General features: G+C 34.7%; 1 protein-coding gene across 2 annotated transcripts in view; it reads left to right on the top strand.

Moving 5' to 3' along the window:
- The window catches only part of BLTP3B (bridge-like lipid transfer protein family member 3B), a 109121-nt gene extending 91743 nt beyond the window's left edge, over positions 1–17378 (top strand). For both annotated transcript variants that reach the window (XM_027071012.2, XM_027071013.2), the window contains 2 exons: positions 11862–12055; positions 13866–17378. In XM_027071012.2, the coding sequence (XP_026926813.1) occupies positions 11862–12055; positions 13866–13985 (314 nt within the window). In that variant the 3' untranslated portion in view covers positions 13986–17378. The remainder of the gene's footprint in view (positions 1–11861; positions 12056–13865) is intronic.
- Positions 17379–18025: the final 647 nt, after the last annotated feature.

Below are 18025 nucleotides of genomic sequence, written 5' to 3'. Positions count from 1 at the left end.
AACCCTCCTACATAGCTGGGCTTGTAAAATGGTGTGGGTGCTTGAGAAACAATTTGGCAGTAACTCTGAAAGTTAAACAGAATTACTTATGACCCAGAAGTTCCACTCAAGAGAAGTAAAAACAGAGGTCCACTCAAAAACTTGTACACAAATGTTGATGTTGACAAGAACAATATTCATAATAGCCCAGAAGTGGAAACAACCCAAATGTCATCATGGTATGAGTGGACAAGGAAACTGTGATATATTCATACAATGGATTATTATTCAGCAATAAAAAGAATGAAGCACTAATACATGTCACAGCAGGGAAGCTTTGAAAACGTTATGCTAAATGAAAGAGGCCAGTTATGAAAGACCACATACTGTATGATTTCATTTACATGAAATTTCCAGGAAAGGCAGATCTGTAAAGACAAAGTAAATTAGTGGGTACCTAGGGCTGGAGGCAGGATTGGAAGGAAATGGGGAGAGACTGCTAATAGGTACAGTGGAATTTCAGGGTGATGAAAATGTTCTAAAAGTGATTGTGGTGATGGTTGTACCATTGGAGAGCGTACTAAAAACCTGTGGACCACGCACTTCATTAATTTTTTTTTTAATTTTGTAATGTTTACCTTTGAGAGAGAGAGAGAGAGAGACAGAGTGCAAGAGGGGAGGGGCAGAGAGAGAGGGAGACACAGAATCCAAAGCAGCTCCAGGCTCCAAGCTATCAGCACAGAGCCCAACATGGGGCTCGAACCCATGAACCACGAGATCATGACCTGAGCTGAAGTCAGATGCTTAACCAACTCAGCCACCCAGGCTCCCCTGGACCACACACTTTAAATGGGTAAATGGGACATGTGAATCATTTAACAAAGCTCTTAAATATATATGTTTTAGAATCATGGGCGATCTGGGGAACTAGGCTCAAGATTTACCTGTCAGATCCATACCCCCAAACCACACTACATTGTAATCTAGTGTGATGGGACACACTACTGCCTGACATTGGACACTTGATTTTTCATTTTGCACTACTGTCATTATTGGTCTGTGTATTCATCCTTACGGCAACTGCTGCAGTCAGCCCTGTTTGAACTTTTATTCTTAGGTACTTGACCTTGCCCCTACTGTCACCGCTGTTGCCCCCAGAAAGAGAAAGTTCTCTCCCTTCCCTTCTTTAGTATCTGAGGGAAATCTAGGGTGAGTACAATTTGAGGCAACATCTGTGTCACACTCATGGAAAGGAATCAGGAAGTTTCAGTAGTCTTTTCCAACATTTATTGAAGGAAGCAAATTTTACTCCCCCAATGAAATTCTTCACATTAAGAAAGGAATTCTGATGTTGGATGGGTGAAATAAATGACAAAATGCCTATTTCAAAAACCAATTAAGAGGCAAGAAATAAATGAATAATACAGTTAATGCCAAAGAAAAGTAGAGACTTTTATAAACACGTGATAGGATTTTGAACTCCTAGAATAAGAACAAGCTGTTATGGAAAATAATCGGTTAAAAATCTTTGAAGATTAAAAGTCTTATCTTTGAAATAAAAACAATAGCCTCCCTAAAACCACCAGCTTTAAGAGACAACCAGAATTGGACCTTTTCCTACCATCTATAACACTAGCACTTCCAAATCTGCTTGAATTATTCTGGTTAATTCCTAAGTTGTATTTCTTCTTCTGCCTTTGTTTGCCTGCACTATTACCAACCCACCAACCAGAGTACCACTGTTAAAATTTAATTTGTATCAAATAACTTCTCAACTAAAGACCCTCCACTGGCTTCCTTTTGCAATCCAATTAAAATTACTGAGGTCCTTCCAGTGGCTTTCGAAATCCAACATGATCTTGTTCTTTGCTTTTCTCCATCGTTATCCCCTGCTGTTTTCCCCCTCTGCACCATTCATTCCTGTTAGTCTGACTCCTGTCTCAGGGCGTTTGTACTTGGCAGTACTTTTGCCTGGAATTCTCTTACCTCAGATATCCCCATGCCTCAGTTCATTACTTTTCGCAGGTCTCTGGTCACATCCCCCCTTTTAGAGATTTCTGTCCATCCATCCTTCTCCCATTCCTGTCACTCCTTTTCTCCCTAGCCCTACTTACTGGTCTCAGTGAACATTTAGAACCTTTTGATATACTATATTCTTTCTTATTTGTTGAGTAGCATGTAAGTTACATGAGTGCAGGAATTCATTTGATACATTGCTATCCCTATCTCCTAAAATACTGTCTTGCCTAGTAGATATTCAAAAAACATACTTTTGTGATGTCTGGGTGAATAAAGACAGCTTAAAAACACTGGTATATATACTTGTATATATACTTGTATATACTTGTATAAAACACTTGTATATATAACCTTAGATTACTAAAGATAATAATCTTTAAACCATTAGGACTGAGGAGAAACTTGGATGACAATATCCAATTAATCTAACAAAAGGTAAAAAATTAAAAATGGAATAAAAAGGAAGCATGATAAATAGAAAACATTAAATTAGAATATAACAGTTAAGTCATTGTGGTAAATATGAATGGTTTAAATTCCCTTGTTAAAAGGCAGAGGCACTAAGATAGTGTTAGGGGAAAAATCAAGGTATGTGCGGCAGGACATATTCCTTCAAATTTCAAAAATATTCCTTCAAAATAAAATGACACAGAGACACTGAAAATATGTGATGGAACAAAAATATATACCAGACAAAAGCTAACAAAAAGGAAATGAGAGATAACATTAAATTTAAAACTAACAGTGGGAAATGGGACAGTTTTTTAAAAGAGTTTTAGGTTTTTAGGTTTTAGGTTTACAGCAAAATTGAGCAGAGGCACAGAAATTTCCCATATACCCACTGCTACCACAGGTGCATAACCTCATAGCCTCTCCTGTCATAAACATGTTCCACCTGAGTGATACTTTTGTTACAGTTGATGAACCTACATTGACACATCATTATCACTCAAAGCCCATAGTTTACATTAGAGTTATTCTTGGTGTCATACATTCTGTAAGTTTGGGCAAACATATAATGACATATATCCATCAGTTTAGTAATAACTTACAGAGCAGTCTTGCTGCCCTAAAAATCCTCTGTACTCTGTTTATCCTCCCTCCCCACTGCAGCCCCAATCTTATTACTGTCTCCATAGTTTTACCTTTTCCAGAATGTCATGTAGTTGGAATCATATAGTATGTAGTCTTACTAGATTGGTCTTTTTCATTTAGTAATATACATTAAAGATTCCTCTCTGTTTGTCCCCCCCCCCCCCCACCAAGGTTTAATAGCTGATTTCTTTTTAGAGCTGAATAATATTACATTGTATGTACCACAGTTTATTTATCCATTCACCTACTGAGGGACATTGTGGTTTCTTCCACTTTTTGGTAGTTATAAATAAAAAACTATCACAAAACATCCATGCGCAGGCTTTTGTGTGGACATAATTTTTCAGCTCCTTTGAGTAAATACCAAGGAACATGATTGCTGGGTCTTACGGTAAATATATGGTTTATTTTGTAAGAAAGTGGTTGTACCATTTCTCACCAGCAGTGAATGAGAGTTCCTGCTGCTCCACATCCTTCCTTGCATTTATTGTCTGTTCTGGATTTTGACCATTCTAAATCACTGTTTAGTCATAAGTTGTTTTAATTGCATTTCCCTGATCACATATGATGCAGAGTATGTTTTCATATGCCATTTGCCATCTGTTTATCTTATTTGGTGAAGTGCCTCTTAAATTTTTTGACCCCAAAGAAAGATTTCATTGATAAAAGACCTCCCAAAACACAAGTCTGTCTAACTTTTATCTAAACTTTTTTTATCTAAACTTTTATCTATCTAACAACATAACTGAAAAATATAAAGCAACCCTATTTGTAATCGTACCATATTAAGATACTATAACCATACTGAGGTGCCTGGGTGGCTCAGTCGGTTAAGCATCTGGTTCTTGCTTTTGGCTCAGGTCATGATCTTGCAGTTTTGGGGATCCTTCTTCCCTGTTCTTGCTGTCTCTCTCTCTCAAAATAAATAAACAGTAAAAAAAAAAAAAAGTATAACCATACTGAGAACCTGTTTCAGAGTACATTTTAAAATATTTTTTAAAAGTGAGTACATAAAAATCAATTATGGAGAATTTGAGTAATGTGGAGATACATATATGTATATGTATATGTATATGTATATGTATATGTATATGTATATGTATATGTATATGTATATATATGGATATGGATTCAAAAAACAGGAAAATTTAAATACCCATGAAACTTCTATTTATTGAATCTCAAAGAAATAGCACCTGATTCGAAACCTTACAGTTCATGCAGACTGCTTCTCTAATTTCAGTGAAATAAGGTTTGTCATTAACACAAAAGTATAGCAGAAAATAAAATATTTATGCTTGATAAGTTTTAAAACATCCTTAGAGTAATTCTTGGGGAATTATTGGCAATGAAGTGAGATTAGATTATTTTTAATGCTTCCCCACTCTAAAATGCTATCATTCAAGATTGATTCCTGGCATTTCTCACATTCCCTAAATGCAGAACCTAACTTACCAAATAAGTACTCTTTGCTAAAGAAGACAAAAGCAATATTGTTTTTAAATGAGAGGTTTGTAATATCTGAAAAAATCCACTTGCATACACATATTAGAGAAATAGAATTAAACATTAAAATGAATAAAAAACTAATTTAAAAATCCAGGGGCTTTATGGCTCCTGATCTCAGGGTTGTGAGTTCAAGCACCATGTTGGGTGTAGAGTTGGCTTAAAAAAATAAAAAAATTTAAACATAAAAAAAAAACCAAGGTGCTTGGAAATTTCTCCTCCTTGAGTGTTCTCCCCAACATTTCTTATCTGTATTTTACAGTTAGGTACGTATATATTTTACCAATTGTGAACTGTATTTTATTAATTTTTTTAGATTTTTATTTATTTTGAGAGAGAGAGGGAGCATGAGTGGGGGAGGGGCAGAGAGAGGCGTGAGAGAATCCCATTCAGGGAGGCCTTTGCAACATTTGGAATCGTGAGATCCTGTCCTGAGCCAAAATCAAGGGTCCGATGCTCATGGGACTGAGTAACCCAGGCACCCTGTGAGCTGTATTTTAATGCAGTAGCTAAAGGCCAAAGTAAATCACTGGTCAGGCAAAGGTATATGCATGAAGATTGGTTCAATATGGAAATTCTGTTTGCATTTGTCTTTAAAGTTGTGTGAATTTCAAAAAAAAAAATCACGTCTTAGTTACTAGTCTACCCTAATGAAAGCAAGGTAATAACTATTTTTATTTTCTCATTAAGGCATGTCTCACATATTATGCACTTAATTTCTTACATCTGGGAAAAATAGAAGCTGATCCTTATTAAATGTACTACATTTTAAGAATATATTTTTTCTTGTCTTTAAAATGATATTTAATTGGGTCTTTTCAGCACAGCACTTTAGGTAGTGAGGGCATATTAGAGGAAAAGGCATATGCTAGATTTTTAAAAATATCTAAACTCAGAAGCATCAAATTTAAGGCATCAAAGTATCAAAACAGTCTCCCATCTGGAGCAATGGCTATTGTGGCATTGATTCTCAACCCAAACGATTGTGATGGAGGGACTACCTCCCAATAGATTATATCAGAACGTAATGGGGGAGGGGCAATGGATATTTAAAGGTCTGTGATAAGCAGCTCTTCCATACACACTCCTAGAATCATTGCTGTAATGGTTCTTAACTGGGAATGTGGGAAGATTTTTTTAGTAATGAAACCTAGTGGTTGGTGTAAAGCCTAAACTCTGAAGAGTCTGTATGACCAGAGAAGAAAAATGAATAGAAATTTCTTATTGGAATAAACAAATAACTAGTAAAGTCTATATTTAAAGTCAGAAATTTATCAATACCTTCTGTAGTACTGATAACAATATTTGGATAATGCTTGCCAATTTATAAAGTTATTTTACATTAAATATCAACTAATTCTTACCAGAACCCTTTGAGATAATTAAGGCAAGTATTCTTATCACCTCCATTTTGCAAATGAAGAAATGTAAGTTTAGACACATCGAGTGGCTTCTTCAAGTTGAAAGAGCCTGTGCTAAGGGAAAAAGTATGTTACTGTAAGAAGCTGCCCATTTCATCCATGAGAGGCATGGATTTTTTCATCATAATTTGTCCAAAAAACTTGAAAGAAGCTCTTTAAAGTATATAAAAGGAAATAGATCTTTCTACTCTAACAGATTCCAATCACCTCTATCATTCACAGGTTCTCTCTCTTCCCATTCCCTGTCATCTTTTTACCTTCTTCCTCCTGCCCCTTCCCTCCCATTCTCTTCCTTTTTATTTCTTCCTTTTCACTTCCTACCTCCTCCTCTTTACTTACCTCTCCCTCTTTATCTCCCCTTACCCTGTACATGGCTCTTCCTCTCCTCCCATCCTCCCCACTCTTCCATTCTCCATCTTTCTTCTACCTCCTCCTCTGCCTCATTCCTTCTTTCCCTCTCCCCATATGTCTTTCTCTTCTCTTCTGTCTCCTCCTTCCCTTTTTTCTCCTCATCCATCTCCCAATGATTGAAATAAATGGATTTCAGAATTGTTTAGTCAGTGTTTTTTCATTATTCTTAGGATCCCATGAGAAGTGAGATATAAGCTAAATAGAGGAAGTCCTGTGTCCTCTATTATCCTAACTATAGTCAGTGTAACTCAGCTCTTATTTTTAGTCTATATTAGCATTCTGTGACAAGTTTCATTTAAAAGAAGTTTTGCTCCTTTTAAAGTCTGAAAATGAAAGTATAAGTTGCTAATCAAGTAGAGGTGTTATTAGAGAGTATAGAACTTGGCTTTCCTGTGGCATAGTATTTTCTTACAGTTTCTGTAAGTTTCTCTTACAGTCAGTACCAAGCTGAGTGGTATGCAAGTCTGAACCAACACAACAGTTTTTGTAGTTTTTTTCTAGTTATATTACTAAAAACATAACTGATGCAAGCCATTATTATAAAAAGTAGTTTTTGATTTGGGACCACTATAATAAAATGAAGCATAGAACGGACCAAAACTCAACTTGATGTCATTTAACCATGTAAATAGAACTATTCCATTTATATATAGAGAGAGAGTAGGGGTAAAATTAATGGAATCATCATGGAGAATAATTTGGCAGTATGAACAAAAGCTTTAAAAAATGTTTCTTCTTTGACTTTATCCCCTTCTTGGAATCTTTTTAAGGGGAAAAATTATATTGAGCAGATATTACTCCTTAGTCCACTCAATACAATTTGATTTGGCAAACTGCCGTTCTCTCATTTCATGTTATTTTGGTGGACCTGACAATCATGTGCCCCTATCACAAAAGTGGGAATAGGTCCCAGCTTGAACAATCAAAAGACTTCCACCTTTGGATGGGGGTGCTGGGTGGCTCAGTCAGTTAAGAGTCTTTGACTCAGGTCCCGATCCCATGATCTTGAAATCCAGCTCTACGTTGGTCATGGAGCCTGCTTGAGGCTCTCTCCCTCTCCCTCTGCCCCTCCCCCACTTACGCTTGTGCATGTGTGCACACACTCTCACTCAAAAAAAAAAAAAAAAAAGCCCAGCCTTTGGGACACAGTGGTACATGAGTTGACTATGATCCAAGTATTGAGGTTTTGTGAATTGATAAGGACACTAAAAGAGAAAGGGTCACAGGCTTTAAAACTTGTTTGGGGTCATTAGAGACCACCTTTGCCATCATATGACATCATATGTCCAACACAAAGGAAAAGAAAAATGGACTTGAGAAATATAAAATCAGGTTCCTAAAATGACACTCCTGAAGACATCATATGAACCCAATATCCACTATCAGTGATGGACTGAAGCACCATCATTTGGACTCCCTGTTAGAGTCAAATACATTTCCTTTTTTATTACAAAAAAAATTTATTTTTTTATTGAAGTATGGTTGACTCACAATGTTATATAAGTTTTAGGTACATTTTCTTTTTTAAAAGCAAGTTTTGATTTGGGCTTCAGTTCACATGCAACCTAAAGTGCTCTGACTATATATGATCCAAAAAGGAAGAAAAAATGTTGACGTAGATACTTCCTGCCTAATTTTTTTTATTAAAAATTAATTTTTAATAAAAACATTTTTGAGATATAATTTACATACCATACCATTCACCCAATTTAAGTATACAATTCAGTCATATTTAATATGTTCACAAATGGTGCAGTCTCTCCCCATTCCTCTTCCACCCCTAGACAACCACTGATTTACTTTTTGTCTCTGTAGATTTACCTATCTATTCTGGACATTTCATGTAAGTGAAATCATGTAGTATTATGGCCTTTTATTACTAACTTCTTTCGCTAGATATTTTCAGAGTTCATTAGTGTCGTTCCACATATTAGTACTTCATCCCTTTGTAAGGCCAAATAATATAATATTTATTATATGGATTTACTAAATATTGTTTATCCATCCATTGCATGATGGACATTTGGATTGTTTCTACTTTTTGGCTATTATGAATTATACTGCTATAAATATGTATGTATAAGTTTGTCTTCTGGGTATATATTTTAAGTATAGAATTATTGGGACATGTAACTATTTTTAACCATTTGAGGAACTGCCAGACTGTTCTCCATAGTGGTTGCACCATTCTACATATTTACCAGTAGCAGCGTATAAGAGTTCCAACTTCACTTGTTTGCCAACACTCATTAATACCTGACTTTTTTATTATAGGCATCTTAGTGCGTATGAGGTGGTTTACCGTTGTAGTTTTGGGTTTGTTTGTTTATTCATCATAATAAGTGTACTCTTTAATCCCCATCACCTATTACATCTCCTTCCCGCTCCCCTCCCCCCAACCATTCTCTGGTAACCATCAGTTTGTTCCCTATAGTTAGGAGTCTTTTTCTTGGTTTGTCTCTCTCTCTTTTTTCTTTGCTCATTTGTTTTTGTAAATTCCACATGTGGGTGAGATCATATGGTATTTGTCTTTCTTTGACTTATTTTGCTTAGCAATTACATTCTCTTCCTCGTCCATGTTGTTGCAAATGGCAAGATTTCATTCTTTTTCATGGCTCATGATATTCCATGTATGTATACATCTTACTTTATTCACTCATCTATCCATGACACATGGGCTGCTTCCATAGTTTGGCTATTGTAAATGATGCCGCAATAAATGTAAGGGTGTATGTATCCCTTCAGATTAGTGTTTTTGTATTTTGGGGGGGTAAATACCCAGTAGTGCAATTACTAGGTCATAGGGTAGTCATATTTTTAACTTTCTGAGGAATTTCCATACTGTTTTTTACAGTGGTTGCGCTGGTTTGCATCCCCACCAATAGTGTGTAAGGGTTACTTTTTCTCCACATCCTTGCCAACACTGGTTGTTTCTTCTTTGTTTGATTTTAGCCATTCTGACAGGTGTGAGATGATGTCTCATTGTAGTTTTGATTTGCATTTCCCAGATATTAATGAATGAATGATGTTGGGCATCTTTTCATGTGTCTTTTGAACAGGCCATCTGGATGTTTTCTTTGGAGAAATGTCTGGATTTTTATGGATTTTTTAATTGGATTTTTTTTTAATTTTTAATTGGGTTATTTGTGTTTTGGGGGTGGGTAATCAGTTGTATCAGTTCTTTATAGATTTTGGATACTAACCCTTTATCAGATATGTCATTTGCAAATAACTTCTCCCATTCAATAGGTTGCCTTTTAGTTTTGTTGATTATTTCCTTTGCTGTACAGAAACTTTATATTTTGATATAGTCCCAATAGTTTATTTTTACTTTTATTTACCTTGCCTAAGGAGACCTATCTAGAAAATTGTTGCTACAGCCGATTTCTACTGAAAGCTTAGAATTTTCTGAGCATAAGTTTTGCATATTTTTTGTTAAATTTATTTTTAAGTATTTTATTTTTTTGGTGACATTTTAAATAGAATTGTTTTCTTCATTTTAGTTGTGATTGTTCATTACAACTGTTTAGAATAACAACTGAATTTTGTATACTGACCTTATATCCTGCAACCTTGCTGAGCTCATTCATTAGTTCTAAGAGTGTTTTAGTGGATTCTTTAGAGTTTTTTCTATATACAAGATCATGTCATCTGTGAATAGAGATAGTTGTTCCCTTTCCTTCCTTCCTTCCTTCCTTCCTTCCTTCCTTCCTTCCTTCCTTCCTTCCTTCCTTCCTCTTTCTTTCTTTCTTTCTTTCTTTCTTTCTTTCTTTCTTTCTTTCTTTCTTTCTTTCTTTCTTTCTTTCTTTCTTTCTTTTCTTCAACCTTGCTGAGATCATCCATTAGTTCTAAGAGTGTTTTAGTGGATTCTTTAGGGTTTTTTTCTGTGTACAAGATCATGTCATATGTGAATAGAGATAGTTTGTTCCCTTTCCTTCCTTCCTTCCTTCCTTCCTTCCTTCCTTCCTTCCTTCCTTCCTTCCTTCCTTCCTTCCTTCCTTCCTTCCTTCTTTCCTTCCTTCTTTCTTTCTTTCTTTTCTTTTCTTTTCTTTTCTTTTCTTTTCTTTTCTTTTCTTTTCTTTTCTTTTCTTTTCTCCTTCCTTCCTTCCTTCCTTCCTTCCTTCCTTCCTTCCTTCCTTCCTTCCTTCCTTCCTTCCTTCCTTCCTTTCTCCCCCTCCCCCAAAGGAGAATGCATGTGTGCACACAAACAGGGGAGGGGGCAAGGGAGATTGGGAATCTTAGACTGGCTCCATGCCCAGCTCAATCTCACAACTGTGAGATTATGACGTGAGCTGAAATCAAGACTCAGACACTTAACTGACTGAGCCACACAGGTGCCCTATTTTTTTCCTTTCTAATCTGGATTCCTTTTACTTTTTTGTTTGTTTGTTTGTTTGCCTAATTGCATTGGCTAGAACCTCTAGGATAATGTTGAGTGAAAGTGGTGAGAACAAATACCCTGTCTTATTCCTGATCTTAGGGGGAAAATGTCTGGTCTCTTACCATTAAGTATGATATTAACTCAATAGATGCCCTTTATCAAATTGAGGAAGTTTCCTTTTGTTCCTAGTCTGCAGAGTATTTTTATCATGGAAGTGTTGATTTTTTCAGACGTTTTCTCCATCTATTGAGATGATCATGTGGCTTTTGTTGTATTGATGTGATGTATTACATTAATTGATTTTCGGATATTAAATTAACCTTGCATTCCTGGGATAAATCACACTTGGTCATGGTGTATAATTATTTATACATACTATGAGGTTCAGTTTACTAATGTTTTGTTGAAGATTTTTATTTTCATATTTATATAAGCATATTCATTTTAGTTTTCATGTGGTTTCTTTGTCTGGCTTTATATAATGAATTGAGAAATGCTCCTCAATTTTTGAAAGAGTTTGTAAAGATTTGTAGTTAAATCTTTCCATGTTTGATATAATTCACCATTGAAGCCATATGGGCCTGGGCTTTTTATTTGTGGGTGGGTTTTTTGATTCTTAATCAGACTCTTTACCTGCTATATGTGTATTTGCATTGTCTATTTCTTCTTTAAGTCTATTTTAGTATTTTGGGTTTTGGGGAATTATTGTTTCATGTAGGTTAATCTAATTTATTGGTGTATAGTTCATAGTATTCCTTTTAATTTTTATTTGTGTAAGGTTGATAGTAATGTCACCTTCTTAATTTCAGATTCTAGTAATTTCTTTCTTTTTTTTTTTTTTTTTGTCAGTTTAACTAGACTTTTGTTGATTTTGTTCACCTTTTCAGTGAACGAGCTTTTGGCTTTATTGACTTAACTTGTGTTTCTATTTAATTATAATGTTTTCATACTAATAGAGATATATTTCCTAAAATTAGTTTTTCACAATAGAACTTAATATATATCACATATTTTGCAATGTTACCTGAGCATTTTATTTGTCCGATCAGATTCTCAGATGCTTAACACTGGAAATGATTTGAAAAACAAAGTCAAAAGTGACTCAGTGCTGCTTACCAGTGAAGAGTATGATGTGAAGGAACAGCACAGCATCACTCAAGCCACTCAGACAAGTCCAGAGGTTCCTTGGCCTTCTCAGTTGGTTAACTTTCCTGGGTGCTCCTTTGATTTTACTAGGGAACAGGTAATAGGAAAACTAATTTATTCTCATTCATTTTGGGCAATTAAAACAAATACTAGATACTAAAAAGTTAAAACATTATTCATTTATTCATTTAAATAATGTTTATTGAGTGCTTATTATGTGCCCAGGCACTGTGTTAGATGCCATGGATATAGTGTTGAGCAAGATTGGAACATTCCCAGCCTTCACAAAGGTTGTAGTGTAATGAGAAAGTAGAGGAGTAAATGTGGGAGAGTACCAGTTCCTGGAATCTAGAAAAGAATCCTGGAGGATAGGTTCTTTTTGATGTCTTATTTTTAAGTTTGTGGAAGTATTATAATATTTCAGAACATTGGAAAATATTTTTAAACAACTTTAATGCATTCTAACTGTCTGCAGTGCTATCAATATATATTTTAAAAATTTTCCTCTCAGACTCTTTTCCATAATTTTTCAAAATAATTATTATTCTAATGTATATACTATATATATTTTTTACTTAACATGGTTTAACAAATATTTTTCCATATTGCTACATATGCTTCATATTTATTTTAATGGCAGAGTAATATGGATGTGAATGTACTATCACTTTTTTTTAAGTTTATTTATTTATTTTGAGAGACACAGAAAAAGTGCAAGCAGGGGAGGGGCAGAGAGAGAGGGAGAATCTCAAGCAGGCTCTGTGCACAAAGCCTGACATGGGCTGGCTCGAACTCATGAAACTGTGAGATCATGACCTGAGCCAAAGTCAGGAGTTGGATACTCAACCAACTGAGCCACCCAGGTACCCCGTGCCATCACTTCTAATTCTTCCTCTTAATATTCGTTAACATTTGAGTTGCTTCTTATTTTTGTTATTATAAATAAAATATCCAGCAGAATTTTAATTCTCTATGCTAGAACCAAAGAATGAGTTCACTTATCTGTTCACCAGAATTTTTTGGATGTCACCTTTGAGCTAGGAATAGAAAATTGAACAATATAGCATCCCTATCAATAAACTTGAAGTCTAGTGGGAAAGATAGAAGTGTGTAATTGATGGTCATAACATACTGCAATGCAAGTGCAATGCTGGAGATTGGAGAAATATAGGGAATACCCAACTTGGTTTAAGGCAGGAATTCTTAAGCTGGACCCAAAGAAGTCTTGAGAACTTTTTGAAATTAAACATGTGTATATTAATGTATCTGTGTAAATGTGTTTTGGAGGAGAGAAAGGTTTTACTGAGTTTTATCATTAAATCTTCATAGTTAGGGGTTAGGGAATAGTTCGAAGAGGAAAAAGTACTTCAACTGAGTCTTAATGTGGGAGGGGAGACCTATTGGCCATCTGGATGAAATGTTTAATGAGATATTCAGAATATGGGCCTGTGGCTCAAGACAAAGTTTCGTGCTAGATCAAGTTTTGTGATAGACCCATAGGAGTAGATGAGATCATCTAAGAGAGTGAGTGACTCAAGTTATAAGATGACCAATTACAGAATCTAACAGAGTAGTAACATTTAAGGGTTCTTAAACAGCAGAGGAAAAGAAGAAAAGCCTGTGGGTGAACAGAGATAAACATGAAAGAACTGAGGCATAAAAGGTAAAAGAGAGAGGCTTAGGAAGGAAGAGCAAGGTCAGCAGTGTGTAAAACCACAGAGAGGTCGAGGGGATTTGAAATTAAACAAAATCACTATGAGATTTATAAAGTGCTTCATCTTAAGTCCACTCTCACCCGCCCTGGGTGTTTTTACTATCCCAAGTGTCACACCTTTAGATACTGTGTAAATAGTCTGTATATTCTGAAAATGATTAAATTCTCTTACTTCCCAAATTTATCATTTCAGCTCATGGAAGAGAATGAATTTCTTAAACAGGAATTGGCCAAAGCTAAAATGGCTCTTGCAGAGGCTCACTTGGAAAAAGATGCTCTTCTTCATCATATAAAGAAGATGACAGTTGAATAACAGGAATGGCAATCAAAAATTAAAATTAATAGCTGTGGAGTAGGGAGGTTGTATTTATAATGTTATGTTACCAATAGCAGAAGACTTTCCTTTTCATGAAATGACAATAAAATGAAGTAGAATGTGATGAAGTGGTGACTGTTCCAAAGCCAGTTTAGAAAGTATTAGGTACGGGCATTACAATCTTTTGGTTGTTTTGTGTTTTGGGGTTTAACCCTCTTTTAAACTGGTATGATATGGGGAAGTCAACACATACTGTAAAATAATTACATGCCTAATGGAAAGAAGGTGTCACTTCCTAATTTTGATATCACATTATAGGCACTTTTTAAAAAGAAAATTGGAAAGCTATTGTGTTCCCACAGATTGCTGGTTTTATTTATCACTATTTGTTAATAATTTATTTACAAAGATTCAAATGCTTTTAGGGCTAATGTAATTAAAAGGAGGCTTACCTTTTAAATGTTATTAAAATTATGTACTTAAATCTATAATTATTTAATTACTGTGGAAAAGTCCAATCAAGTTAATAAATTATATTGACTGGGTTTGAAAATTCTGGAAAATCATCACCCTACTGAACTTTCAAAGTAACTTGAAAATGTGAAAAACAAATCATTTAAAATGATTAATAAACTGTATAAGTTAAAGCTATAATTTTCAACTAAAAGATCGTACAAATGTAAAAATAAAAAGCACAAACTGTAAAAAAGCAAAGCATTACAGTATATGGCCAACTGATTTAGAAAGCATTACTTGTACGTTCCTTAAACAGTTTATGTTAGAAGTAAAAGAGTAATTTAACTATCCCTACATTTGGTAGCATTTGTAATTACAAGAATTTTAATTAATACTATTTATATTATTTCTTTACCTTTATCTTTTCTCTATTTAAGGAGGGGAATGTTTGCAGAGAATTTTCTTTTCATATACATAAAATTTCATACCATTCTTGTAGTAACATATTAGGTAGATGTTTACACATATTGTATTTATAAACCTAGTTTTGATTAAAGGTCTCTGTGATATAAATATTATCTTCTATAATAAGAATAATGGTACATTTTGAATTCTATTTTCTAGGGATTGTTAAGATTGAAACCAACGTGAGAGAGAAAATCATGCATTATAAAAGTTTATGAGTGTTTAAGAAACAGATGTTTTTAAAGATTTAAAATATATTTCTGATAGAATTAAACTAAGTAGGGTCTATTTTAAAATTCACATTCTTAAACATAAATATATCCAAGCTATAACATGAAACAGCTCAGAGTACTCTTTCTTTAAGATACTTGAAGATTTTAAATGACATTACAACACTTATGGTGCTTTGCTTGTTTGGCATGACTTCCATAGCCATCCCTATATCGGAATACTTGGAGGAAAATACATGTTTCATTTACATTAAGTGTTGGAGTGATTTAGATTTCACTGAAAACAATACTGGCCTTTTTTTTCCTTCTGTAACATCCATTTTCATTGACATTATTTAAAAATACAGGCCTGTTGTGGGAGCTGAGGATATAGCAAAGAACAAATTAAATTGTTAATTTTTTACCTCAGAGTATTTTAAAAATCACCTTTAAACCATGTTAATCTAAAACTATATAGTAGTCTTAGACTAAAAGCAAAGGTCTAATTAAAGATTTAAAACATACAGCTTATATCCTTAGTTTAGAGTACTGTTGATTTGTAGGTATTCAACAAAAGCAGTCTCTTACACAAAAGCAGGACTGATGGGACATTAACTTCTTCAGAGCTGACAGTTTCTCAGGACTGCCTTATTTGCTCCATAGAAGTTTTAAATTTGTGGTGTAATTGTTTAGTGTTACAGAAGCTGGATGTTTTCCTGTTTCCTTTTTAGTTTACTTGGCCTTCTCAAGAAGCATATAAACAGTAGAGATGATAATTAATATTGATTTGAGCATTCTTATATGCTTTGTTGGACTTTTTAAATTTATAGTGAGTACTATTTTTATAGAGATTTAAAATTCGTAAAGCACTTTGAAAAACATTATCTCATGTAATTCTCACAACAAATCTGGGAGGTAGGTATTACTGACATTTTATAACTTTTACCAAACAAACAAACCCTGTGGCTTAAAAAAGAACAAGTGACTTGACTGAAATCACAATCAATAACTTGCCCTTTTGACTTAAATCCCAATTATATGTTTTTATTTTACCTTTGTCATTAATTTACAGATTTTGCCAGAGGTAGGGAAAGGAGTCATTTACTTACTTTTATCTGGTTTTTTTTTATAAGATAAATATAATACTTTTAATTGTGCAAGTGTGATGTGTGTATATTTTTCAAACTACTTAGAAGATAGTGGGAGAACCTTTGTTTAAGTTAACCCCAACCTTTTCACAGTGTGAGAAATACAGTAATAAACCTATGATAAACTTACCAGAATTTTTTAATGACCATAAAGTAGAAAAAAAAAGTTGCCGTATTTTTTTTTTTTTACTTTTACGTTATTTGCACCGAGTCTCTAGCCAGAGATGTTAGTGATCACGGGCTGAAATGGTAATTGTGTTTTGCCTTTTAATTTTATGTACATCAAAAACATTTTCTTAGTATCTTGTATTTTTTTTTCTTATCTCATTTTGTCCTAGAATTTCAAAAGCACCCTGTGACATTAATTGTGATGAAATGTTATTTTTATTTAAGCCACATAAGAATGGCTAGGTGTGATTGCATGAAAATATATGTAGAAAAATTAACCAGAAACTCCTTTCTGGATTTGTTGTAGTTATTTGGTATTTGTCACAACAAGAGTTATAATAACTTCCACTTTAACAAGTTTTTATTAATCTCCACTCTACTCAAGACATTTCCTATTTCAGTGAATGGTACCACCATCACCCTGGTTCCCAAACTGGAAACCCTGAACTACTCTTAGACACTTTCCTCTCCCTACCTGCCCCCCACCGTCAGCTCTTTACCAGGTCCTGTCATCTCTCGTATTTGTTGGCTTCTCTCCACCTCTCATCGCCTCCCTAGCCACCATCAGCACCTTTTGCCTGCTTTACTGCAGTTGCCTCCTGACTGGTCTTCCTACAGCTCCTCTGGCCCTCCTCTCATTCACTCTACTGCAGGCAAAATTCTCTTTTGAAGTGCAGTTTTAATCAAGGCAACCCCCCCCCCCCCCCCAATCCCTATTCTTACCCACTTTAATGGCTTTTTCTTGCTCTTAAGATGAAAACAAAAATATTTAAGTTAGAGCCACTATTTAGGGTATAATTCTGAGCATTAAAAGAGTTAATGTCCAAACCATTAAAACGGTGGCTGGCACATAATTGTACATCGTGTTTCAGTTACTTTGTTACTTCGTTGCACTTCAAGTATCTGGAATGAGTGGGAATTAAAGTGCTTCTTCCACCACAGGAGCCTTTGTTTGTGTTCCTTTGTCTTGAAATACCTCTTCCTGTTGCATTGCCTAGTTTAATTCTTATTTGTCTTTCAGATCTCACTTATTCATCGCTTCCTCAGGGAAGCATTCCTTAATTCCGGTCACACAGTAAGAACCACTGTTGTCTGTTATCACATGAACACATACCTCTACTTAGCGTTGAACATTTTTGTAATTTTATATGTATTTATTTGATTAATGTAGACCCTCTAGACTGTAAACCCCCATGAGGACAGGAACTGTGTTTTTGTTGTCAATGTTCAACTTTGTATTCCTTATGCCTCATACAGTGGCTGGCACATAGTAGGTGCTCAATAAATCTGTTGAAAGACTAAAATGAGTGGATGAGGTATCAAGGGTGTTTTTTAGGTATTAAGTTTTTCCTCTACGTTGGATTGAGGAGAGATGGAACACTGGTAGAAAGTAAATAGTGGTAGTTATTTAAAGGAACAGACACTTTGAGTCCTTAGGGAAAGAAAAAGGTGGGCAATGGAGAAATTTGCGATAGTGTTTTCTTCAGAATTTTTAGTCTCTGAACTTGTAGTTGATTTATCACAAACCATCACAAAACAGAAAATTAGCACATCACTTCATGAAACTGCTAGAGTGCCAGAATGTCATCTG

The sequence above is a fragment of the Acinonyx jubatus genome, chromosome B4 (assembly GCF_027475565.1).
Source record: "Acinonyx jubatus isolate Ajub_Pintada_27869175 chromosome B4, VMU_Ajub_asm_v1.0, whole genome shotgun sequence".
NCBI lineage: Eukaryota > Metazoa > Chordata > Mammalia > Carnivora > Felidae > Acinonyx > Acinonyx jubatus.
The sequence above is the reverse complement of the archived record's forward strand: the minus strand, read 5'-3'. Positions and strand labels throughout refer to the sequence as shown.